At 38.5% G+C, this 26,520-nt stretch overlaps 1 protein-coding gene across 2 annotated transcripts in view; it reads left to right on the top strand.

Annotated features, from left to right (window-relative positions):
* dmrt1 (doublesex and mab-3 related transcription factor 1) overlaps positions 1–26,520 on the top strand; it is a 34,564-nt gene that overhangs the window by 2,928 nt on the left and 5,116 nt on the right. Inside the window, exons 3-4 of one of the 2 annotated variants that reach the window (XM_031305505.2) lie at positions 782–939; positions 8,402–8,606. In XM_031305505.2, the coding sequence (XP_031161365.1) occupies positions 782–939; positions 8,402–8,606 (363 nt within the window). The remainder of the gene's footprint in view (positions 1–781; positions 940–8,401; positions 8,607–26,520) is intronic. The other variant, XM_031305506.2, reaches the window with a different exon arrangement.

Raw genomic sequence — 26,520 nt, 5'->3', positions numbered from 1 at the left:
GGTGGAATATGACTGTGGTCAAGGCTGCTCATGTCTTCTGCTTTGTGTTCATGTTAGAATGGGTCTTTGGCTTGGCAACAGAGAGGAAAAGACTGAGCTGGAAAAAGGAGTCAAGCACTCTGTGATTCACTGATGACATGAATTAGAACAGGGACAACAAATGCCATTATCTTTGGCTTCAGTGGTGCACAGAGTCTTCATTGTGTAAGAACGAAGGATCAGGGTCTGCCTGAGAAGAATGTGGCCTTGTTGATAAGGAAAGAACAACGGATGATGATGATGATGATGTTGATGACGGTCATATTCGTCCTGATAGGGCAACCCACATTCCTGTACTGTGAAGGTGTGCTGTGTTAGGTCTGCTAATTTGACGTCAGAAACACCTTCCACCTGCAGATGGTGCCGTTGATCACAATTTGAGCTACGGGTGACTTGACTAGAAACATCTTGTAACGATCAAGTCTTCTTTTCCTATTAAATACTTGATTAAAATATCTAGTCCAAGCCTACATCTGTTTAGGTTGAATGGATCTTTGAAGATCGTTTTCATTGTTGATTGATTGGTTTTCAGCATCAGCAAAGACTCAGCTGGGAAGATAAAAAGCTAGAGCTTGAGCTCCGCTGTTGGATGCATAATTCATAAAAACAGGGTTAGTTTTACAAAAAAACTAGTACATAAATGCATAAATGCAATTCTCAGATCCATATTTCAAATGTGATAATGATCTGAACATACTTTTGCCTCTGAAAAGATCTTTGTCTTATTTGTTGTCTTTCCTAGGGAGTCGCTCGGCATTGTCCCCCAGCCCGTCAGCTGGTGCCCGGGCTCATACTGAGGGATCGGCAGACCTGCTGCTGGAAACTCCCTATTATAACTTCTACCAGCCTTCCCGCTACCCCACCTATTACGGCAACCTCTACAACTACCAGCAATACCAGGTGATTAGCAATAACCAGTCTGCTGTTCATCAGAAACAGTCAAACTCTATTTTAAAGCCTTTTTTAAGGGCTCATACTAGGTATTTTACATGCTGGTCCTGTTGGTTGGTTGATTACCTGCGATGTTTGTTCAACTTGCCTCAAGGGAGGGTTTTGTGCCATCGTTTTAAACCAACTGTGGGCGAGCACAGCAGGGGAAATTTGTGCGTGTGCATGTCTGTGTGCCTTAAAGCTTTAGTGTGTAACTTTTTTATATCAATGAACGTCCGTTGCATTCAAGCCATTGCCAAATTAGTTGATACAAAGCTAATTAAGACTATCGGCTCCACAAATCTTTTTCTGTATTTCTCAACATGGCTGTGTTCACAAATTGGTGTCATCCATCAACTTTCGCGCGCAGAAACTTGAGTAAAGATAATTACCTCTTCTGAAGAGTTCATCATGTTTTTTTAATCCTCCGTGTTCTCCTTGGCTACGTGTCATGTGGATGCACCGACAGAATTGTTGTCATTACTTAGAATTCCTCATGGGGGAGACAGAAACTACGCACTATAGCTTTAACTACAATTTATAATCTTATTTATATTGTCCTCATACCTTAAAGGTCCAATGTGTAGGAATTTCTCCCATCTAGCGTTGAGATCATATATCGCAATCAACTCTCTCGCACCACGCAGTTCAAAGTACGTATTACAGCTAGGGTAGCCTTCATGCTTCAAAAAGCCGGTCTCTTGCTCTTTTCAATATCCTTTTTCTTTTTATGGGCGAAGAAGAAGACTCCTATTCCTAAAATTTGGATTTTGAATACTTGTGCAGTGTTTCCCACACATAGACTAATTTGTGGCGGTGTGCCATACAATCAACACCGGCCACCACATATTGCGTTTCGTTATGTTAATTATTATTATTTTTTTAACGCTATTTAAAACACGCAGCACATTCGTTCACCTGTCTGTCCTTTCCCTTCTCTCCTCCGTCTCTCTGTCACTCACGCGTCTGTCACTTACTCACACAGATACACACACAGCCCCTCCCCTCTGTGCACACAGCGTCTGTCTCCATCAAAACAAGAGAAGACGGCTGGCGAAATTCCCAAGTTCACGAAAGGATCTTGTGAACACCTTTACACAATCACACATTAAAGTCCTATAAAAAATATTTTATATTCTGAATACAATGTTGTCAGTGTGTTAATGTTGGAGTCCCGACCCGACTCTTAGCAAACAAGCGATTGCGCCTGCTTTAGAAAGTTAAGTAGTCGCAAGTTTGCAGTAAAATGCAGTTGGGTTGTCGAGGTCAAAACACTATGTAGCAGCTGTGAATCAAATAAACTTATTATAAATAATGTTATGTCATTTTTTTACTCTTACGCTGAATGTTTGCTGCTTCAATCCAGATGAGTATTGAAAAGTATTTTCCGCGACTGAAAAAGGCACGTGTTGAGGATGAGGACCAGCCTGAACCGGAGGTATCAGTCTGAAACAGAGCTGTACAGTCCGACCAGTGTAATTAGTTATGTTATTAATTTGTTTACAATATTTCCAGGCTTCAACCAGTGTTGCTCAAGCAGAAAGACAGGGTAACTGGGAGAGAAAGAGATAGTGAGGCATTGAAGAAAGAGTAGGAAAAGGAGGACAGCATCCAACAGTGTGTCCTCCTCAGTTTTTGATAATTGATTGTTACGAAAATAAGTATTTCACCCCCTCCCCCGCGCCACAAATTGCTTTCTAATCTGTGGGAAACACTGCTTGTGGTCCTCCATGTTTCCTTCTTCAAACTTGCCGGGGCCGGGAAGTGATGATACCCATTAGCAGCATTAGCAGCACCTGTGAGTTTATCATGTGACAGCGAAAACGCGAAAGGCGGAGCAGTATGTCCTGTATGTCCCTTACTGACTAATGTAATTCAAGATGGCGCAGCATCTACCCCAGTTCATGCGAATGCAAATGTAAAATTTCAAGCCAAAAGGAATACTTGGAATTGATGGTGGTGGTGAATATTCATGAAAAAGGACAAATTTCAGAATGGGCAACACAGATTTTGATAATGAACAACTAAACACGTTACACACTGGACCTTTAAACTCAACCTGTAGCTAGGGCTTAACTGTTTAACCTGCTTAGAATATTTAAAATCGTTCCATTCAATTTCAAGATACAATTCAGTATAACTTTATTGTTGTCATGGTGGAAAAGCCTCTGAAGCAGACCATTATGTGACAATAAATATCTTCTCAAATCAGTATACAGTACTGCATTTAAATGAAAAATAATTTACAAAAATATTATTGACCATTTACCTGAAAACTTCAGATGTACAGAAAGCAAATACAAATTTGCTGCAACTTTCCCATCCTGTTTTTCCGAAGCTCATAATTTAATTTGGTTGAGATTTATTAGAAGACAGATATTAACTAAGTTGAACCCAAACCCAACTACCATTGCAACCCAGCACTGGAAAACACAAACATAGCAAAAAAATTTAAATTCTTTTGCAATATAAAGTATTGTAATTAAAAGGCTGAATTTTTAGTAACATCTGTTTAACATCTGTCCTGTCTCAGAGATGGTACAGTACAGTTAACACGAGTCATATTCGAGAGTTAGAAAAAACACAGAGCCGAAAACCTCTCCGCTCTGTGTTGAAGACGGACTGGTGTCGTGTGTGTGTGTGTGTGTGTGTGTGTGTGTGTATGTGTGTGTGTGTGTGTGTGTGTGTGTGTGTGTGTGTGTGTGTGTGTTAGAGGGGGAACTTTACATCCAAGCTGCTTCATGCCACAGAAACAGAAGATAAGCTTCTTAGCTAGGAATCACCTCAGCATGAACAAAACTTACTTTCTGTTACCTCATCACATAACTCGTCACAGTAAAATGAAACTCGTCAATCAGCGTGCTCAACTGAAAGGGATGAAAGTAGCGCCGAAGTAACACCAAAATCATTTTTCAATCAGCTCTCAAATGATCATTACACATGAGAGCAAATACCTTTGGATATGCATACACTTTGAAAATAGAGGTCACTGATTGTTTTTCTGTAAAGTTGGAGAAACAGGCTTGTTACCGGAAGATACCATTTCATGAACCTGGATTAAACATCTGGCTGTCATCTGCCTCAGCAATGACAGCCGAGGTGTCCATGAGCAAGGCGTTCACCTCCATACTTTACAGGATTGTTGTTGTGTAAATAAATCAAACTAGTACCTTAAAAAGTAGTTTGTTCTGATTGGTTTACAGATGTCTGTAAACATGATCAGGACACCTCAAACATCGTTCCAATCAACAGTTTATACCAGTTAACTCTCACCATTGAAACAAACCTAGCCGTAAGCTGAAGAGACATCAAAAGTACTTCTTAAATTAAAAATGTATTAAAATGATTGGCGCCCTAGGTACCTAGTGGTCTGAAACCCATAACATAATGACAATGTCATTGGTTTGATTGCAATAGGTGCCTTTATTGCATTCTCTCGCCATGTTTTCTCTGCTGTCAACTATCAAATGAAGGCAAAGAACACAGCTAGGGTTGCAAGTAACAATTATTATCAATGAATCTGTTATTTTGTATTAATTTATAAATCATTTAGCCATCACAAGTTACCAGAATAAAAAAAATAATTTAAATATACAAATGAAACAAACGAAAATCAGCTACATAAATCAGCACATTGATTCGCTATAAAAATTAATACATTTTTTTTGTCAGATGAATTAACTGACTCATCGTTTCAGCAATGATGAAAGGCATGCATCATCCTGGTATATAAAATAACAGACTTATAAAGCAAATTTTATATATAAAAAAGGGAGAAAGCATCACTTGATATGGCAGTGATGTAATTGATGCACGTGTAGGCAACCTTATGGACATTAGAAGTTAATTTTCTTTGTGTCTGGAAGTGATTTATAGAAACATTTTATTTCTTTGTTTTCCTTAGAGATGGATGAGAGTGTCTGCTTCAATGTTGGCACTCAATGTAGGACACATTGGGGAGATAGTATCCCACCAACACACACTCTTGGTCCCTCATTCACCCATCTGTATATTCACACTGATTTATGCTTAAATGTATCTCTATTGTGTCAAATGAGATGAGCTTGTGCGTGAAGCAAATTAGATCCATAACTCTCCAGTGATCTCAGATGGTAGTTTGTTTTCTATGAAGAACATTTGTCCACCCCTGCTCTCTCCTATCCACCCCCTCTCTATTTCCCCAATAGCAACATCTAGTTTTGGGGTCACTGCCTCCGCTAACCTGGCAGCGTACAGCACAGCCTGAATTGCAAAGGTTAATGGTATTGTCTGTCGGCAGAGGAACAAGCCGCTATGCCTCAGCGCTCAAAGGAGAAAGTGAGCACATTAATGCTAATCAGTTAGCACTCTTTAGCATAATTTAGCCATCCTCCTTTGTGATTTATGATATTTTTTGTGAAATTGTCAGGTTTAGAGGGGTACGTGCAACGTTTATTCAAATTCAGGGACTACTTTTTTTGTATTTGCATGAAGAGCTAGTTGTTGGAAGATGAGTTTCAATTGTGCCAAAAAAAACACACAGTTTCACAATTTATAACTAGAAAGCGATGGAATATTTCTTTAGAAATGAAAGGAGATGTTTGTTATTACCTGAATTTGAATAATTATCATTTATACCGGTAAAAAAAAAGATTTTATAAGATCTCTTTATTAAGATTTCTTGTATCTCCCCTGTCTCCTTTACCTGTCCTAAACCTCCACAATTTAATGGGTTATACTTCAGTCTTTGCATCCCTAACTGAAGTGATTATCCTTGAGTTACTCAATTTTGATTTGTCTCCATATTTGCTGTTAAAGCACTTATCTCTGTGGTCTTTCTGCACTATCCAGAGAGCTGACGTTTCTCATTGACTTTCTGTTTCTGAAGCTCTTTTCTCCGTCATAACAACATAATAATAATAATAATCTAGTGAAAGTGTACTTTACATCTTTTTAAGAATTATTTAATTAAAACTAATTTTATTATTAAATGACAATTTTCGCCTACAACATTTTTTAGTTGTTTTGCTCTAGAATAGCCTAATGCTGGTTTCATTCAAGTGCTGTGCCTGATACACAGCGATAAGTTTATAATAAAGTTTTTGTACCAGTTACTTGACATTTTACAATTACAGTAGATGGTTTGCAGAATATTTAGATTAGTAGGTTTTTTTCCTCTGCCAACCTCTTTGAAACTGTTTTTTTTTTAAAATTTTAATCATCAAGCTAATCGTAACAATGGTGATTGTCATAATATAGTCATCTAGGTCTTGAGCTCTTCCCACAAGGAAACTCTGTGGTCTTTATCAGTGTTAGGCCATCTACCTCCTCCTCCTCCTCTTCTCTCCTGTGCACTCAGTGGTGCTTGGCTGTCATGCAGGTGTATGATGATAATATAAGGGTGGTGTAGAGCTTCCAGACAGGAGATGGTGCCAGATAAGGAGACCTCTCAGGTAGGTTTGGAAGCCCCCCCAGGAGTCAGCAAGTTAGCCAGTGAGTTTGGAGGAAGGAGTACATATTGTTCTTATTATAACCTATTCCATAATGTTCCTGTAGGGCACACTTACAAGTTATTCTTATTGTTAATTACATTACTGGCGTTACTGAGTTGTTATTAATCTCATGTAGCTAATAATGACTTTCAGTCCACAACCCACAACTTAAACTCTATCCATTCACCTCTGCCAATTATTGGAAATTGACATTTGTTTACCTATTGCTTAGTGCCATGAAAATGCATTTAGAAACCTCACCTGGGGATGTAATTTCTAAGTTATCATGAGGTCATCTATGATTCTGACAGAGTTGCATGTGCAGAACGCCTCTTTGAATGTATTTCAGTGGAGAAACTAAAAAAAAAAAAATCCTATAGATGTGCTGTCAGATGCACTGTTTTGGCCTTTACCACTAACTCTGTTGATACTCTGTGTGTAACAGTATACAAAATGTATGGTTGAATTTGGATATGGCGGTCATTGTTCAGTATGATTTTAGTACAGTGGGAGAAACGTAAGAATTTCCTTTTCATTTATTTTTGAAAAACACTAAACAGTGGCTCACAGGCCAGTCATGGAGTAAAAAGGCAATCAATCAATTGTATAAGGTCGAGAGTTAATCTAAAAGAAAACAAAAGGCAATATGTCAACAACATTGCGTACACAAACCAACATTATTGTGGAGCACAAGCACTGAAAGGATGTCATGTGTAAATAGTATTGTAGCATATCTGAAGTAATGAACACTCCCAAGAAACTGTTTATTGCTTTAGCCTTTGGCCGCTTGAACAGAAGAGAAAGTGGTAGTAATAGACTCACTTTAGAGGTATTTCCACAGATAATGTTACCAGACATGGTTGATGTTGCTATAATTTACTGAAAAAAAAACATGACCCACCCAAATCGTAGATAGTATGAGAGATTTAAACCTTTTCTATAAGCACGACAAAACAAAACCTGCCTTTTTGTGAGCAACTTTTACCAAGCCAGTTTTGTTTGGTGCTGTATGTGTCCTGCAAACCGTAAGCTTAGTGCACTTTCAAGACTCCAGTCCAATCTCTATTGTATTTTTCACAGCCTAATACAAGAGCTGAGTGTAGCTTAAATAACAGTTTATAAAGCTGTCGGAGAATTGATGGTGTGGACAATACGGATGACATATTACAGGCTGACAGAAATCAAATTCCATAAAAGTGAAATTGAAAACCCTCTGTGAGGCGGCCTTGCTGCTGAGTAGACAGCTCGTTTTAAAGTTTTCAGAGGACTGGAGAAAGCCAGCACAGCGTGTTGCAGCTCATTTTTAGAGCAAGACATGGACGTGTGAATTCAAACACTACTTATTTTCTGTCATATATTATTTTATCTCTATATTTCTTCCTGGCAGATTAGGTTGTTAAAGTGTTGCCTGTAAATATCTGATGGCTGATTTGGAGGATTGTACAGTCAAGCATTATGTGAAGGGGGTCACAGAACAAAAGTGTTTATATTGTATTGTACATTTTCAAACCCTAACCCTATTTTAGAGCTGAAACAGTCAATCGACCGAAAATGGATTGGCATCTAAGTAATATTTAAAGCAAAAATGGAAAACATTTGCCTCACAAATGCAAATATTTGCTGCTTTTCTATGTCATATATATTATTAAATTGAATATTTTTTGGGTTGTGGACTGTCGGTCAGACAAAACAAGACATTTGAAGATGTCATGATGATGACATTTTAAATGCTTAACAATTAATTGTTTGACTAAAAACGAAGAAACTAATTGTTAGTTTCAGCTCTATTCTAGTCTTAAAGTACCCAAACATAGAATCACCAAAACCCAACAAGGGTCTTTGGTGGATTTAGCAAGGTCTCCAGGAATGTGATGATTAGGATGTTGTCTATGAAATACAGCACATTAAGGGAATTGTTTCTCCTTTGTGTGTAAAATAGTTTTTTGTTGTTTTGTGTGAAGCAGATGCCCCATGGTGATGGCCGTGTGTCTAGCCACAACATGTCCTCTCAGTACCGCATGCATTCCTACTACCCAGCAGCCACCTACTTGAGTCAGGGCCTGGGCTCCACCACCTGTGTGCCACCCCTCTTCAGCATCGACGACAACAACAACAACAACAACAACAACAATAATAACAACAACTGCTCTGAGACCATGGCAGCCTGTGAGTTATTCACACACACACACACACACACACACACACACACACACACACACACACACAGTTTTCAGGCCCCATAAAGTTTTACCCAGACTTTATCAACGATGTAGATTCAAGGGAGGATTGCCCTCAAGTCAAGAGTGCCATAAAATGTATAAGATAAAATTAGTCTAAAGTGAAGTTTTTTTTAAACTTTTACTATACTTTAACTATACTTTTTTACTTTACTTCAAATACAGAGCTGTGTATGTGCAGTAGGTCTGACTCATCTTCAAGTCATGTGTTGCATCAACTTTCAAACTGAGAATTTAGGAAGGAAGAAAAGCTACAAAGTTAGACTGCTTGTATCTTATGTTATCTTTTCTGTTTAAATGATGACAGTAAGTTTGTTAAACTTATGCTCAGCTCTTCAGCCATAACCATATAGCATTTACAGGCATCAATGGAAGTTAAAAACACACATCTTTTGACTATAAATTGCAGCGTCACAGAAAAAGTAATCAATTTGAAAACAACCACAAAACTGTCAAAGAGTTTCTTTTCGTCACATTTAAAGATGAAGTAGATCTGATCTCTGATCTCTGACAACGCAGCAGTAGATTTCTAGCCCTCCACGCCTCCAATCTCAGATGGGAATCTCAGCTGAGCATGGCTTCCTGGATTTTCTGCCTTTCCCAATAGCTGTAAATCTGGGTAAATCAGAAGCATAGTGCTTTTATTTGTGGAACTTTGCAAGGAATGCATGTAAGTGTACGATGAGAGTGAGATAATCCAGCATAGTGTAGTGTGAGAGAAAGGAGGATACTGTGCTGATTGGCATACCTGTTCAAACTAAACATGACAGGGATTTAAAATCTTGAATGTGTTTTTCTTTGTGCACTATTTTTGTTTTAGCGCACTTCAGGATGAAGGATGAATACATTTTAAATTGCAATTCAGTGAGACATTTTCTCTCCATCTTTGGTGCATTCACGGGCTGTTTCAAAGGTGTTTTGCGAGCACAGATTGCAAATGGTTGCATTCTGTTTCACAAATGATTGTCACTCACAAATTGCAGATACACTTGTAGTTAGGGATGTCCAGATCCGATCACGTGATCGGAATCGGAATCGGACGTTACCTCCCGATCAGGACTCAGATATATATGTTTATATATTCTAATTATTTTTTAACACATCTATAGTTATGCGGTGGCACAGAGTTAGACCCTTTTGACCACACAGAAACAGCAACGCGTGCGGCATGACATCACTTTGTTGCAGAGACGCTATTGGTTAAATGCCGGCAAAGTAGAACACGGAAGCAGCTTGAAGCGGAAAGCGCGAGTATGTCTGCGGTCTGGAGGTATTGTTAATTGTAAGTTGATGACAACAACATTGCCATAGCAAACTGTGAGATATGTAACAGAAGTGCTCTGTTTGTTAACAGAGTTGTTGAATGTTAAAATAAGGTGAATTAAATAAAAAATAAGGAACATCCTGGATCTGTTTTTTCGCTCTTCTTTATTCTTTTTTTATATATTATAGAAGTATCGGATCGGGACTCGGTATCGGTAGATACTCAAAATCAAATGACTCAGACTCGGACTCGAGGGCAAAAAAACCTGATCGGGACATCCCTACTTGTAGTAGTAGTTTGTTGTTATAGAGGGGTATAATATAGGCTTGCAAGTACTGTGTGGCATTTGCTGTGATAAGTAAAACATGTCAAAATGAGTGCAAGAGGAAATTATCACATGTTGCATCCCTTTCCACTAGGGGCGCAAATGTGAGTGCTGACCCTGGGCACCTGCTTTGTCTGTTGGTGTATTTTAAATCATTGACAATAAACTTTAAGACCAATGCAGACTACATCTACAAAAATCAAGGCAGGAAGTTACTGCTTACACCAACTATTCTGTTCTCACTGTTTACTCAAAGTAAAGGAACCAATTTTAAGCCCTAATTATTTAACTTTTGGACAGTCTGGGGATGTTAAGTTGATGTTGTTCTAGTGCTCTATTTATGAAAGATGACATTTTGAGATTCCAGTTTATGATTTACTTTCTGTATTTACCTTTTGGAGGTGTAATGTTTAAAAAAATATTTTAAGAATACTGTACTCCATTTCACAATTGTCCTAGTCTCGCTTTGCCAGACCTTCCGGGATGGAAGAAAAACCTGCTCTGGCTTATTGACATTTCTTTAAAACAATCACAATCGTCTTGGGCGGCGCTAAGCACCAAGGAGAGCCACGGTGCCTCTGCAAAATAGCCTCAGGAAGGAACTTGTTTTGGTGGAACGTGTATGTTCGAAAGTTGTTTTAGTCGCGCAACAGAAAACTCAGATTGGACAGATATTCTAGCTAGCTGTCTCGATATATACCATGCAGAAATCTGAGGAGCAGTTAACCATAGTCCTCATAAATCATCCAGAGTCTAAAACTCCAACACAATAAAGCGGTAGGGTAACGGACATCCGGCCGAAAAGAGTGAAATCCGGAGGAATTTCCAGCGGCAACGGAGCAATCCCGGAAGTGGAACGTCGTGGACATAGACTACAATTGTCCTAATTGTTGTTGTCCTCTGATTGGCTAATTTACAAAGTATATATGCATATTCAAATGAAATGCTGTTGATGAATATATTAGCACCAAGCAAGTCACTATGCTGTTTTTCAAGTTGCCCTCAGATGCACCTGTCACACATCAGATGTGCAGAGATATTTTTCAGTTACATGAAGCCCTAACTGTGCAAAACCTATATAGCATATGGTAAAATCAATCTTTTTCTTCTTGAAATTACCAACTCTGTCTGGTGTTACTCTGGTTTGTCATGAATGGGTTGTGATTGACAGAAGGCAGTCCTGTTAGTTATAACATGCCTCCTTTTGTTTGGAATTGAATGGGAGTAAAACAAACCTAAAGGTTTAATACAACTAATTTATTATCTTTAATAGTTTGTATACAAACAATAAATCAAAATCATAATCAAAACACAGCATTTTGATTAGTGAGCTTACCACCCAGCACCCCAGCACAAAGTATTATCTGTGTAGCCATCTGCGTGGGACCATAAGATAATTTCTTTTCAGGAATTAAAAGATGAAGTTGATTTGTTGAACAACAGTGGTTTTGTATATTATCACTCATTTATAAAGGACATAGAGAAAGAGCGCCATTAGCACAACATCAACATCCTTCTTATAGTTAAGTAGACTGCTGTAAACACCAGCATCCCAAACCTAAAGACCCCCGCATCTCCCCTCGTACCTGTATTTGTTTATTACTTTCACCTGTTCGTTTCCTGTGAGGTTCCCACGTCAGCCTCCTGCCGTGATTCTCCATGCTCCATTACAAGATAACAACACTCACAGCGGGTGGTCCCACATTTGGTGTCAGACTCTTAACACCAGAGAAACAAACTGCTTAAATCAGTGTTTTCTTACAACCATTCTGACCCCTTAAAAACAAGCAATATAAACTTGCAACACACACAGGTTGTATATTTTTTCTGTATTTTTTTAATTAAACAGTAATTTTCTCTTTTTAACCTAAATATATATCCTTTTTTAATATGTTGAAAAATCAAAGCTGATTGTATATGACAGGACAGGGATGAAGAGTATTTCGAGCATCTGAAATTAACCAAGTCTCAGTTATATATCTTCTAGAACAGGTCAAAAATATTAGACCAAGACAAATCTCACATTGTATACTCACAGATGTTTCTTTGTTGCTTTTGCACCTATTACAAAATTGAGACACTGAGAGAGAAAAATTGTTCAACATTACGTTTGAATAAGGCACCCTAGTATGTATTACCTTTGAACTATTAAATCTTGCCTAATGTTTACAGAACATGTATGGATTCAGGCTAATGGCAACTACCACATCTTTTTTGGCAATCATTTGAATACTTTTTTAGGCATAGAGGTGTAAATCTATCCTGTATTTCATAAGAAAATGGCAAATATTTCAGCCACAGTAGAGAAAAGTAGAAAAAAAGTATTATTTTGCAGTAGAAATATGGGAGAGCTGAAGGATGGCATTCCTATAAAAAGATTTGGACTTAGTCAAAAGACTTGTCAAAGAGTCAGTCCAAACATTGGGTGCCCACTTGGTATAACCACTGCCAAATCCAGTGTGTGGGTGTGTGTCTTATCTAAACAGGAGGCTTCCACTGACTGAATGAATCAGAGCCTCTGTGTCTATAGATGTTGTGTGTGAAACATTTTGGAGGCTAGTCCTTTCCCTTGTCTGTACAGTTGTCTCTGTGCAAGGGACAGTGTCCTTGATGTTGTTCCAAGGCTAATTCATATCTTATCAGCTGTGTTAAAATAACTGTAGGGTTATAAGCATGTTGTTCTTGTGAGCATCACATAATTAACTTTTTATCTTACGTAATGTGGCTGCAAAAAGGTACTGTAGCTTTTCTACTTTTTTATTTTGGTACTACTGAGTTCTTGAATTACTTGCTGAATTACTGTATTTCACATTGGTTTAGCTGGTCTTATCCAGAGTTACATACATGGAGTTTTTTTTTCAATTAAAGCTGAAACAATTAGTTTTGTATTTAATTGAAGTCAAGCAACAGAAAATTAATTTGTTTTGTCATTTTACCCAGAAATTACCAAACATTCTCTCGTTTTTCTTTATTTTTCTTTTTCTTCTTCTTCTTTTTCTTTTTTTTTTAAAGATAAATTAAATATCTCATTTTCTCAATTAATTGTTTAGTCTACAATGTGTGAAAGAAATAATGAAAATGTCCCTCAAAAGTTCCTAGAGCAGTAGAAGTATCAAAGAAGACGAAATTTGCAAATATTCACATTTGAGAAAATGGAACCATTTATGTTTTGGCAAGTAAATACTTTCACGATTTATCGATTATGAAAATAGTTACTTCTAAATATTCTGTTGATCGATGAATCGACTAAATGCCTCAGCACTATTTTGGACTGTTGGATAAAAACATGTAATTTAAAGACGTCGTCTTGGGTTTGGACATTTTCACTTATTTTCTGACCATTTTCTGACTTTTTTTAGGCTAAATGACTAATTAGTTAATTCACAGAATAAGGAGTAGGTTGATTGATAATGTAAAGTTGCAGCCCAATTTCCCAACTCCCTTAACCAGCTAAAGTAAGAAAGGCACGCCAATATACAGAATATTGTCCTGATCATTGATTTAATTTGACATTTGCTTCAGCACATCAAAATTTAGCCGCATCTGCTTTTAATCTTTAAACTTTTCGTTTTGCTTTGACCGAACATTTCGTGAACCTCCAGATCATCCATGAGGAGGAAATAGCTGTGAGCTCTGAGCCTACCTGCCCTCCCCTTCTACCTGGCTGACAAACAGCGCCTCACCAGATTTATCTCCCTCCCAGGATAGGGCTAATCAGTTGGCCAAATACAGAGATCCAAATAACCTTCAGGAGTGCCACGCTGTCCTTTCCCCTCCTCGCCTCCTTCTCCTCCTCTTCCTCCCCCCTCTCCGCCCTCCCCCTCCGCAGGCCCCGCTGTCTCCGCAAAATTGCCTTCTGGAGTTAGTGAGCGGGAACAGTTAAGATTTACAAACAATGATGAAGCTTGTCATGCGTCTTTCTCCATCCGTCACGGCGGGCCGGGCGGAGCTGTGGGTAGAACCGTCCTGGTGTTCTTCATAAAAGCCAGCTCTCTGTGAAATACGCCCCCGGCCGGCCTGTTTACTGCCCCGCGCTCGTCAGCAGCCCCGCCGCCGTAAATCGCCGAGCGGGAGGTGACAGAGCAGTCTATCAAACTCCCACCCCACCTCGCTGCCCTCCCAACATCTCACATCACAGTGCTGCCCCCCCACCCCTCTCCTCTCCCCTCCATATATACACACACAAAGACACACACACTGTTTCTCCACAAACACCCGCCCTACTTCCTCACTAGGAGGCTCAGATGAGCTGCCCCAAAAGAGTTATGGCTGTTTCAGTCTTACAGGAGACAGCTTCAAACTGCGTCTGTCTGTGTTTATGTTCTTTCTTTTTTTGTCCTTGTCTAGACTTTTTTCAAAATTCAAAACTGCTCAAAGTTTGTCAGCACAGCAACTTTCCTTTTACGTACTCCTTACTTTTTTTTTTTTAGAAAACAAGATTTATACTAATGTCAGACCTCAAAATCGAGCGACGCTGTGCTGGCTATACGTTTGTCTGTTTTGTTATATTGGTGTCAGCACGGAGCGTACAGTAATTTAAATGCAAATCAGATTGTTGAGGTATTGCAGATGTTAATCCTGCTAATCGATAGACCTGTGTGAGCCCATTAAGTTAGAAATCCATTACTATCTTTCTAGATGATATTCTATTGATTTTTCTTGCTTAAATCTATACTGTACTGTACACCAAAGTGAGTTACTGCGTATAAAGTTTGTCGTTTCAGGTTCTCCGCCTCCTCTGAAATAAAAGGAGTAAAAAAACGACAGAGAGATTGGCGTCAGTAAGTTTCTTTGTTTCGTGTGTAAAATGGGATTTACCTGCTTTCAGATCAGATTACTTCAAACTAATACCCACATACTCTCTTACACACAAATAAACAGTAAAGGAAGTCCCTTCAAGCACACACACACACACACACACACACACACACACACACACACTCGAGGCTAGACTCATTCTGGAGATGTCAAAAAGGCCTCTCACTCTTTTGGATTTATTAAACCCGAAACAAATCGGTACTTCTAACCCAAGAGGTGACCTTTTCAAAGGAAGTGCTGTTTTATGTCACCTCAGTACATGCCCTCTGTGTTGTTCCGCTACCTGAGGAAAGCAAAGGCTAGAAGGTGTCTCTATTGGTTTGTGATGAAATGTTTTAATCTTGACAATTAATACTGTTTTTTTGTAAAAAATTTTACTACTTACATCATTAAGTTGTAGTACCTCACGTATCCCATTAAGACTGGGCTAAAGTTGGTTTGTTCAACATAATTTCAAAATAAAGTTCGGACCATCTTCAACATATTCATTTGAATTCTGATTCAAACAATGATAATATGTTGCCCAGTCATTGAAAACAATTTAACTTTTCAACCAAATTTAGGCCTGTTTTAACCTAAATCCTAACCCTAAACAATAACTGTGTTCACTGGGATTGGCTGCATGGCATTTTCTGGAAGTCCTTGCTTGAATATGTTTTGACTATTAGTATTTTTGAGATTGCTCTAATGAAATCTCTGCTCAGTGTTGACGTTGGACAGGAAAGATGGAAGATGTATGGAACACAAGGGAACCTGTGCAGTAAACCACTGGAACTCCCCCTTTACATTAGAGGTTTATAAAACTTCATTCATAATTAATAAATCAATGTTCTTTTGATTTTATCACTGTGCATCCATTAAAATATTCATGCTGGTTTGTACATTCGGTAAATTACAAAATGTCTCTTTTTAATGAGAAAGATGAGACAATGTTGCAATAAACAGATTGCACAGTTTAAGTTTTTAGTACTTGATATCACTTTTTCTCAAAGAAAGTTCAGTAAACACTACACACTTGAAAATGTATCAAGATGTTGCAGTTTGAAAGGAACGGTGTTGCTACATTGTAAACTCTTAGAGATTCCTCTGGCAGGTTAATAAATCCCAGAAAATATTCAAATTTCTTTGTAGTTTTTTCAGAAAATGACTTGAGGTAAAGACTTGGTTCAATCTGTAAGTAAGAGCCAGCAGCAGAGAAAGTGACCCTGCTGGGGCCCTGTCAGGCCCCAGAGGGCCTCATTGAATGTGTGGCTGATTGAGTGTCTCTCCTGGTTCTTGGTTACAGTTGGAAAGTAGTGTGCCTGTCAGATTGTCTTCCCCACCCTGCTGTGCTGCTAAGTGTCCTGCTAGCCTCTGGGGCCTGTGGATGGGCTAAATACCAGTGTAATTGTCTGCTCAGGGCACAAGCACCGTTGTAATGTGTTGTACAACATCACCATTAACACAGGCCTGGAGCTGTAGAGACATTAAATGGCCAGGACTGTGTAGTTTATGTCCTCTTCCCCTTACTCTCTTTTTCTCTCTCTCTCTCTCTCTCTCTCTCTCTCTCTCTCTCACTTACACACTAACACACATACTGTCCAGCTTTGAGGGACCTGACGGGAAAAGAAACGTGATTCTATTGACTTCTGTTTTATCTTATGCCGTCTTTTGTACAGCAATATATAACCATCAAAGGTAGTGTGAGTTATTTCAGTCTGATGTCCTGTGTCTGCAAATATAGGTATGTTTGTTTCTGTTAATGATGTATGTGCAGAGTTAAGTACTGATTGTTTCTGAAGTTATTAAGTTATCTTGAGAGCTTTGCTTGAAAAATGTATATTTTAATGACGCTAACTTTCTCTTTTTTATTGTCCAGGCACTACAGTATAATCCAGATAAGAGAAGATCTGAAAGAAATTCTGATATTTTTATCTAGGTTGCCTTTATCTTACTGTGCCATCACAAAATATAAAAGCAGCAGTGTTATGTTTGTGGACTTTTTTTGCCTTGCAGGTTGCCCTAAACATCTAATTAGTTAAGCGTTTTGGGGTTACAGTCAAGACCTGCATACACTAAGCTGAAACCTACTGAAATTTGGTCTTCATATCATTTAATATATATTGTGACTTACAGGTGTCAATGTGTAGTGATAATATTTCCCTAAGAAGATGGTAAAATTAATGTTAAAGAAAAGGCAGTGCTCTTTTTAATTAGGATACAGTGTGCATTTATAATAAAGCAAATCACAGCATTTCTAATTCCTGACCTCCGTTATGGGAAGTACGATAACTGATCTAATCTAACTGTATGTGTCATTTGCTAATTTCCAGGTTTTTCTTCCTCCCTGACCCCCAACAAAAGTGAACAAAATGAGTAATATCTTTATCTGAAGGGGTTTCATGGGTTTTGTCCTTCAATTTAGACAAATGTCTGTCCAAACTAATATAACATTTCAATTCTTCAATTGAGGAAATTTTCAACATTTGAAAACATGTTTATCGCATAGGGTGTGTATGTAAATGTAATCTGCATGTAAAATACTTACTTACACACTCGCGTCTCTACACACATAAAGTTTATGTTGTTTTCCTGATATCTTTGTACAAAACAGACTTGGTTAGTTACGGTGCTTTCCTACCTAATCATGCTCTTGTAGTCACTTTCCCTACGTTTGTTCTGAGCAGCAGCGGCGGTGGCTCAGCGTGGAGTGACGAATGGTGTTGCCTTGGCAGCTCTCTGAAACAGCTGAACGACTTGGATAAACATATATGGCAGCTTTAGCACCCACAGGAGGTGTCCTTCTTTTTATAGCAATATATTTCACTCTTCCTGTGTCCTTTACTTTGGCATTTTTCTTACCCTGTCGACTCACAATTAATCTCTTGTTTAAACCATAATGATAGAAAAGTCCCGCAAATATTGATCGGGTCGCCTCAGCTCATTATTGCATATCCATAACTTTCGACGGATCTCGTCAAAAAACCCAACGATAGACTGACAGGCCATTTTGTGAGTTGATGGGGCACAGTAGCCGAGATGGAGATTTAGCATAGGGACGAGGGCTGTGTCACGCCTCCCGGCAGTCATCTTCATCGGAGACAGATTGGTTAACAATGCAGGAGCAAAGGTTCCTCTCTGCTTTATTAGCCTTTGACCCCGACACTGATGCCTTCTGTCAGCCTGCATCGGCCCTCTGCTCTCTTCAGCTCTACAGCAAACCAATAATGACCATTTAAGTGTTTTCTGACCTCCCGTAATGGCTGCATAACAGACTGCATCCATTTGAACAATAGTCTCAACAGCTCTTCATTTGTGAGATGAAATAATGAGAAATATGTGGAAGATTTAACTTGCACACACATGAACTTGAATAGTCGTTATTCATGATAATGCAAAAGCTATTATTTGACTCTTTATTTAGTTCTTTGATGAAGGTGTTTGATGTGGCTTGAAATTAGTAGTAGCTCAGGTTTCACTACCAGGCTTACTGTAAGAGCAGTGGTCACAGTCCCCTGTGGGCACTCGTAGCATTTGCTTTACCAGCACCAGCAATATTTCAGAAGCCTTAACTCGTAAGTGAAAATGCATTTGGTTGGTTTTAGTAAAACCAAATGAGATTTTTGTTAAGAAGGAAAGTTACTTTACATAGCAACTGAAAATGTTGCTGATGATCATTTAATGTGACACAGATTAGATGTTTTTTTTTTTAATTATGAAATGTCCAACCTTGTCTGCTTAAAATTATGTTTATACAACATTTTTTAATGGAATTATGCCCAAATTATGGGTGTTGTAGCAGCAAAATATCAGACACACATCACACATACAGAATATACATGAAGTAAAAGGATACAATATACATGAAATAATAATAGGATAGAATATAAGAACAAATAGTTTAAAAATATCTACAAGTTGGGAATAAAAACTGTACAACTGTTTAACTGGTATTGATAAAGCTGTAGATAAACAAACCTATTGTGCAAGTTGCAATTAGTGCAGTTGTAATGTCTATGAGTCTTATCTGTCACTCACTGTCACTGTCTGTCACTCTTATCTGTCACTGTCACTAGTGGCGAGGCTGTAGGGATGGCAGTGGTGGTCGGTCCACCACTTTAGTCCAAACTGAACTATCTCAACAACTATTCGATGGATTACCAGGAAATTCTATACAGACATTCATTATTCCTAGAGGATAAATCCGAATTACTTTGGTGGTCCCTGTTTTTTTTCCTCCAACACTGCCAGCAAGTTAACATTTTCACTAATCCAGTGAACTAGCTCAACATCTGGATTGCCACAAGATTGTGGAACAGAAATTCATGGTGCCCAGTAGATGAAGCCTTGATTGATATTTGTGGTTCAGGGTGAAATATCTCCACAACTGTTGGGTGGATTACTGCGCATTTTGGTGCAGACACTCATGGTTTTTGGAAACAATGGATACCTTATCTTTTCGGCATTGCAGTGACTTCCTTTTGTCATCAGACATCGGTTTCATCATAAATGTTTTACAGAATTAGGAGTCATTCCAAAAAAGTCAGATATGAGCAGTGATTTGAAACTGAGGGTGAAGGTCTGTGGTGTGAACATCAGCTGAGGGGCATGAGTCTCCACTGTTCAGCGCTCAGAATTTAAAGCCTGTCTGCTCTTTGACTGAGTTTTCTGGGCCATTAAGTCCTGCTGCTGGCCTGATGATGAGAAGCCAGACGCCTATATCGTTTCTAGAGAGGAGAGCGTCCATCTCTACAAGGGTCGTCCTCAGTTGGACACCCATGGGACCCTGTCAAACTGGCCAGGGCTGATTTCTTTAGACACAGCTCGTATCATTTTAATGGGAGACATTTAATCCCAGGCCAACCTTGTCATGTGACAAGCAACTCTTCATTTCTAAGATTGAATTTTTGTTCCCATGATGATAGCCTCCACTAAGTGCTCTTGTCCCTCACAGCACTGACAAATTCACACAGGTGATTGCTTTTTTGGTAACTTGCAGGTTGTGCATTGAATATTGTCACACTGAGCAATTTCTAGACTGTAAGACACGGTTGAATGCTCTGGAAAGGCTAAATGGACCTTTAGTTTAGATTATTTTGTCAAACTTTTACACTTGATGTTACATTGTGTTTAAAATCTCTTGTGGTTTAACTACAATAACAACATGCAGCTAGATCTGTAGCAAGTGTGTCAACATAATGAATTTATCATTAATGTCCTTAATAACGTACATGAAATTACTGTTTCATACACTACTCAACTTCTTTTAAAACTTAACTGCAAAAAACATTTCTTTATGGACCTGGCTTTGTGCATGGGTGTATTTGTCATGTTGAAACAGGAAAAGGGCCTTCACCAAACTGTTACCACAAAGTTGGAAGCACACTGTTGTTTAACATATCACTATATGCTGGTAGTAGCATTACGTATATTAATTTGAACAAAAAGGCAGAGTCCAAATATTGAACAGCCTCACTTCAAAAGTGCGCAAAAAAATGGATGCCCATGTTTCCATGTATTATATTTAAGATAAAATACATAATCAGTCATTATAGTCATTGTCAGAGCAAAAAGTTCAGTACAGTAACTCACATCATAGTTAATGCAGAAATGTGTGTGTGTGCGTGTGTGCGTGCGTGCGCACGCCTGTGTGTGTTTACTTAAGTGTTATCTACCCCTATGACCCTTGTGTACGGTGGATGAGTGTAGAGTATGAAACCCACAGAGAGAGCTTATCCCCGCTTCATCAGACTGAATTACCATCTCCTCTCACATCTGGGCTTTTGTTCCCCTCTTTGGCAGCAGCAGAAATGATTGCACCTTCATTCACTCCCTCCCTCCTTCTCTTAACAGGACAAGTGGGAGGTTAAAAAAAGCTTCCTTTTGTTATTCCACACAAAGACTGTTTAATAGTTTGGAAATCTTATATAGAGTGCTGAGTGACTGGGAAAAGGTCAAAAGTTCATTCAGCAGAATAAACTCTCTTTCAACATCACCAGCAGGTAAAGTTGGTCTTGTAACAAGCTATTTTTTGGACACAGCCTGAATCTGAAAATAGACTGTATTACACAAGAGCTTTTCTTTTCATGGTGTTCACAAGGAGATAATTATTACCCCTCACAACTGTAACATACAGTGTCAGCAGAATTGTACTATAACAGCTGAAAACTCAAAGATCTCATATTCAAATTGTGGGACTGGAATTGGCAGTAGTTAGGTGTCTAAAGACCTTTAAAACAAACTTCAACATGTTGGTGAAGTTGGTGCCAAAAACTCAACAACTTCATATTACGAGTGACAAAGGTTTTGTTCCCAAAAGCATTGCTGTGATACTATGGTTTTAGGTGTCATTGGCAGTGGTAGAAAGTAACTTTTTACTGTACTTAAGTGCAATTTAGTAGTAGTATTAAAGTATAAGTATTTCTATTTTTTTTACTTTCTACTTTACTAGATTTCAGTGGGAAAGAATGTACTTTTTACTCCACTACATGTATTTAAAGGCCCGGACACACAGAGCCGATAATTGGCCGTTGGACAGTCTGGCGAGGTCACTGACTCGAGTCTGTTCGGTGTGTTCTGTGCCGTCCGTCCGAGGGGCTGTCGGCCTTCTTTTGGCTGATTTGACATGTATAATCGGCGGGGCGGGCACTGCCGGCAGTCAGACTCAAATGACCCATCTGATTGGTAGAGTGCTAACCCGGAAACGGCGAGTGGAATGAGCGTGACTAGAGTCTCTCAAAATCTGACGAAAATCTTTTAAACTGACCTTTGTTGATCTGAAATGAAGACAGATTCAGCAACTGCATGGCCTATTTCTCGCTTAAAATGTTTTCAGAAACACGTTTCGGTGAACTATTTTAGTACAATATGAGATCGTATTCTGAACAAGCTGCCATGACAGTCTGTCTTTGAATTTACGGAGAAATAAGACCCACGTGACGCGTTCGTCCAATCAGCTGCCGGTTTTCATTTTTGGGCGACAATACAGATTAGCTGTTATGGAGACGTATTTCGTCTCGTCTCTTCGGTGTGTTCTGAGGCATTTTTTTGACCATCTCGGGGAGACCGGTCCAATTGCCTTTTCTGCCGACGGTTGGCCGTCTGGTTGGTGTGTAAGCAGCTTAAAGTGCCCATATTATGAAAAAATCACTTTTTCTGGGATTTGGGGTGTTATGTTGTGTCTCTGGTGCTTCCACACACATACAAACTTTGAAAAAAATCCATCCATGCTGTTTAGAGTGAGATACGGTTTCTGAATGTGTCCTGCCTTCAGTCTCTAGGTGAGCTGTTCAAAATCGGCACGGCTTGTGACGTCACAAGCCGAAACGAGCAGGCTAACCGCAACCATTAGCTCGTAGCGTTAGCATGCTAACGCTAACGCTAGCATGCTACCTCGTTCTCAGTAGCAAAGCACTGCTACAACACACACAAGTTCACCATAATCTACAAAAGAACTACTTACATGTGCGCCCTCATTTAGAAGTCTCCCAGCTAATCCTGCCTTGTAACTGACCGAAGTCAGCCTTTCTTTTACTGTCTATGGAGCTAGCTAGCTGACATGATCTACATCTGAGCTACTGGGCATGTGCAGTGCAATCAAAGATAGTACAGAAGAAGAAGAAGAAAAGAGGTCTCACTCTGTAGCTAAAACAGAGACCAGCTGAAAAGAGGATCTGCAGCAGTGAGAGAGAGCGGTGCAGTACAACACAAATATGGTGTTTTTTGAAAATTAAACCATGTAAACCTATTCTGGTACAACCTTAAAATACAATTATGAACCTGAAAATGAGCATAATATGGCTGCTTTAACAGCTACAGTTACAAGTTACTTTTCAATTTAAGATTATACATAGAAAAAAACGTGGTCAGTAGGGGTGTACGATTCAGAAAATGTCACGATTCGATTCGTTATTGATTTTCGATTCAAAAACTATTCTCAATTCAAAAAACGATTCACAGTATGTAAATGTAGTTACTTTTCCCATGTGATTGCAGTAGACATACAATTTAAAAGAAAAGAAACGCAACAAATTAAATGTAGTTTGATATTACTTTATTTGTCGTACAAATACAAAAATAAAAACTTTTGCAACTAAAAACTGCAAAAGTGCCAAGCTTTGGCCAGCTTTCAAATACATTCAGGTATAAAACTGTTTTTACATTTAGCTTTAAAGTGCTGTACTCAGATCAAACAAAAAATACTGCTAAATATGGTTTAAGGAGTACTTCAGCTACCAGGTTGACTGTTGAAATGTGAACTCGACTGGGCAAATTGAACACATTGTGGCAACTACAGTCCATTCAACAGAACTTTTGTGATGTGTCAGAATCACATAATGGATACACATTTAGGTGTGTGTGTGTGTGTGTGTGTGTGTGTGTGTGTGTGTGTGTGTGTGTGTGTGTGTGTGTGTGTGTGTGTGTGTGTGTGTGTGTGTGTAACCAGTTCATAGTCCACCACTGGCTGGAATCTGTACATTCTTTTGCAGAAACAGAAGCTGGTCTATGTGTTTTGGAGTGAGCATGCTCCGCTGTGCAGTTACGATGTTTCCGGCAGTTGAGAACACTCTCTCTGACGCAACGGTGGGAGTTTAGAGCATTGAAAGAGAGTGCGTTGGTTGACTGGCACGTTAGGAGGAGGTACTTTAGGTTGTTGTTTGTCCACGTCTTTAATGTTAATCTCTGGGTGATGCCATACCATGTGAGTTCTCAAGTTTGTGGTGTTTCCAAAATACTTAACTTTCGCTTGGCAAAGCCTGCATATAGCATGATTCCTATCAAGTTCCGTCTTCCCCTCGAGGTTATAAAAGCTGAAATGTGTCCAAACTCTCGCCTTCAATGAGGATGGAGCGTTCTCTTAATACATCCATGGGATGGAGCAGGTTGAATAATTCTTTCTGTGAGGTTTGCCATTGTTTGCACCGACTAAACTACTTCCGCTGTACTCGTTCTTCTGATTATGAAAAGAGTGCCCAGGCGTCAGTGTGAATTTGACGCAGCGCCATCTATGGGAATGGCGAGGTAATGTCATTTCAGGACAATAGTGTCAAAACGAAAAGAAAAAGAAATTAATCGATTTTTGGAATTCTGTGAATCAATTTTGAATCGGTAGAGCTTGAATCTCGATTCAAATTTGAATCGATTTTTTTGAGCAACCCTAGTGGTCACCTTCTAAAATGCAATTAGTCATAGCTGGTCTAGTTTGGCCACATTGTCTTGTCTCAGATGTCTATGAGTTGTTGACGGGACTTTTCCCCTCTAAACTCTTCAGATGGTTTCATTAAAATAACTGTTTGAATCCCAAAGAGATCAAATTCAATATTTCACTCAAAGTATATTAGAGAAAAAAAACTTACTTTACATTCATCAGGTGGCCAGAAACACAACTCCAATTATTAAGTTATGTTGCTCTGTAACTGCTGGATGTGTAAATTGGCAACTGTTAGCTAACTTACTACTTAAAAGATTATACTGTATGTCAATGTTGTGTTCACAACTTGAAAAATAATTATACTATACATCGATTAATTAATTCACCTATTGGACTAAACAAGCAATTTCAAGGCATCACTTTAAGATCTGAAAATTCTGTTTTCTGACATTTTTTGGACCATTCAATGAATCTATTGATCAAACAAATAATAATAGCCGGGTTGGCTCAGTGGGTAGAGCAGGCTGACCTCATCTGACCTGTGATGATTTCCTGCATGTCTTCCCCCTCTCTCTCCCCTTTCTCACCTAGCTGTCCTATCAAATAAAGGCGGAAAAACCCAAAAAATAATCTTTAAAAAAAATAAAAAATAACGTTTTAAATGTTTAATTGGCTGCAGCCTTAGTGTCATTCTCGACGGCTAATTGAGAACAAGTCTTTCTGGTGTGTCAGCAACATTAATCTATATTTAACAGGAGAGCAGAGGACAGTTGGATGCAGTGGAGAACATGTGTACAAGCAGTGTCATGATTTAACATCTCTAGTGAAACACGTCCAGTTGCTTTCAGCCTTTAATTACACATCATAGATTTCCTGCTGATGAACAGGCAGAGAATTAACAGGGAACGGGGCTAATTCACAGCTGCTGCTCTCCTCCACCCGCATGCTATTATTGCTGTACAAGTAGACCGCTGAGAGCAGGCTGCACTTAGCTACACAAACATTAGTATTAACGATTGGGCTGCCAGTTTGAAATTGGTGACAAACTGCAGACGGGCAAAAACTGGAGTCCGAAACCAATCAGGAAGTTAATGAGGAGAAAAATTACTCCTCTTTTCCCCTCCCACCACTGCTGAGGAGTAGAGAGAGAGAGAGAGATGGTGAGGGATGAGAAAGCACGAGGGAGGCAAATCGAGAAGTCAGAGGATTCTGGGAAACACTGGACATCAGCTCTTGTTTATGTTAATGTTACACTGATCATTATGTTATTCTGACTAGATATTTGTGAAAGTCCAACATAATCATGAAAATGTAAAAGGCTTGTACAATTTTAATGTGTTAGGCTTTGACTGGAGCACATTTAAAAAAGGGGTATTATCTGGCAATGTTGATCGTAAAATATCTTTAAAAAAGCAGAATATTATATACTTTTTTGTTTTTATTATTTTGTTTGAAAATGCCCCTAAATGTTTCTCATGATCAGGGCTGATCTAATGAGAACTGAACTAATGATTGTTTTCAAAATTGATTCATCTGCCGATCATTTTCTTGATTCATTGATCAATATTTTGGTCTATTAAATATCAGAAAACAGTGAAAAAATGTCCTTCACAATTTCTCAAAGCCCAAGGTGATGTCTTCCAATGTCTTGTTTTGTTGACCAACAGTCCAAACCCCAAAGAGATTTACTTTACAATGATATGAAACAAAGGAAAACCAGCAAATATTCAAATTTAAGAAGCTGAAATCAATAAATTCTTGGCATTTTTGCTTAATAAGGTTGCTACCTTAATACTTTTTAGGTACTGATTACAATTAGTTTGTAGCAAAAGTACAGAAACCTAGCATCAAATATTCAAAGTTTGGCTGCATGTGTTCAGACAATATCTATATATAACATTTTAGAACTTTGGCTTTTTTTGTTAAAATTTTTCATAAAAACATGCCTTTATTTTTTTGTCCTAGAATCCTAGGTATTGTTTTGATATTGATATGGAATCTTGTATCATATTGCAATAGTATAGAAAAATGTCAAATATTACTTGAATATTAAAACCATTCATTGACAAATAATTAATAGATTAAATGATTTATCATACAGTATACCCTAAAACATATCAGAAATACTGGAAAACAGAGCTGAACAATTAGTTGATTTATTGAAAATCAATCCACAGGAAATGAATTGCAATTATTTTAATCAATTAACATTTTGAAAGCTAAAATACCACATTATTAGTTCCAACTTCTCAAACGAGAGGATTTGCTGCTTTTCTGTTTAATGTGATAGGAAACTGAAAGTCTTT

The sequence above is a fragment of the Sander lucioperca genome, chromosome 2, assembly GCF_008315115.2.
Source record: "Sander lucioperca isolate FBNREF2018 chromosome 2, SLUC_FBN_1.2, whole genome shotgun sequence".
NCBI classification, from domain to species: Eukaryota; Metazoa; Chordata; class Actinopteri; order Perciformes; family Percidae; genus Sander; species Sander lucioperca.
The sequence above is the reverse complement of the archived record's forward strand: the minus strand, read 5'-3'. Positions and strand labels throughout refer to the sequence as shown.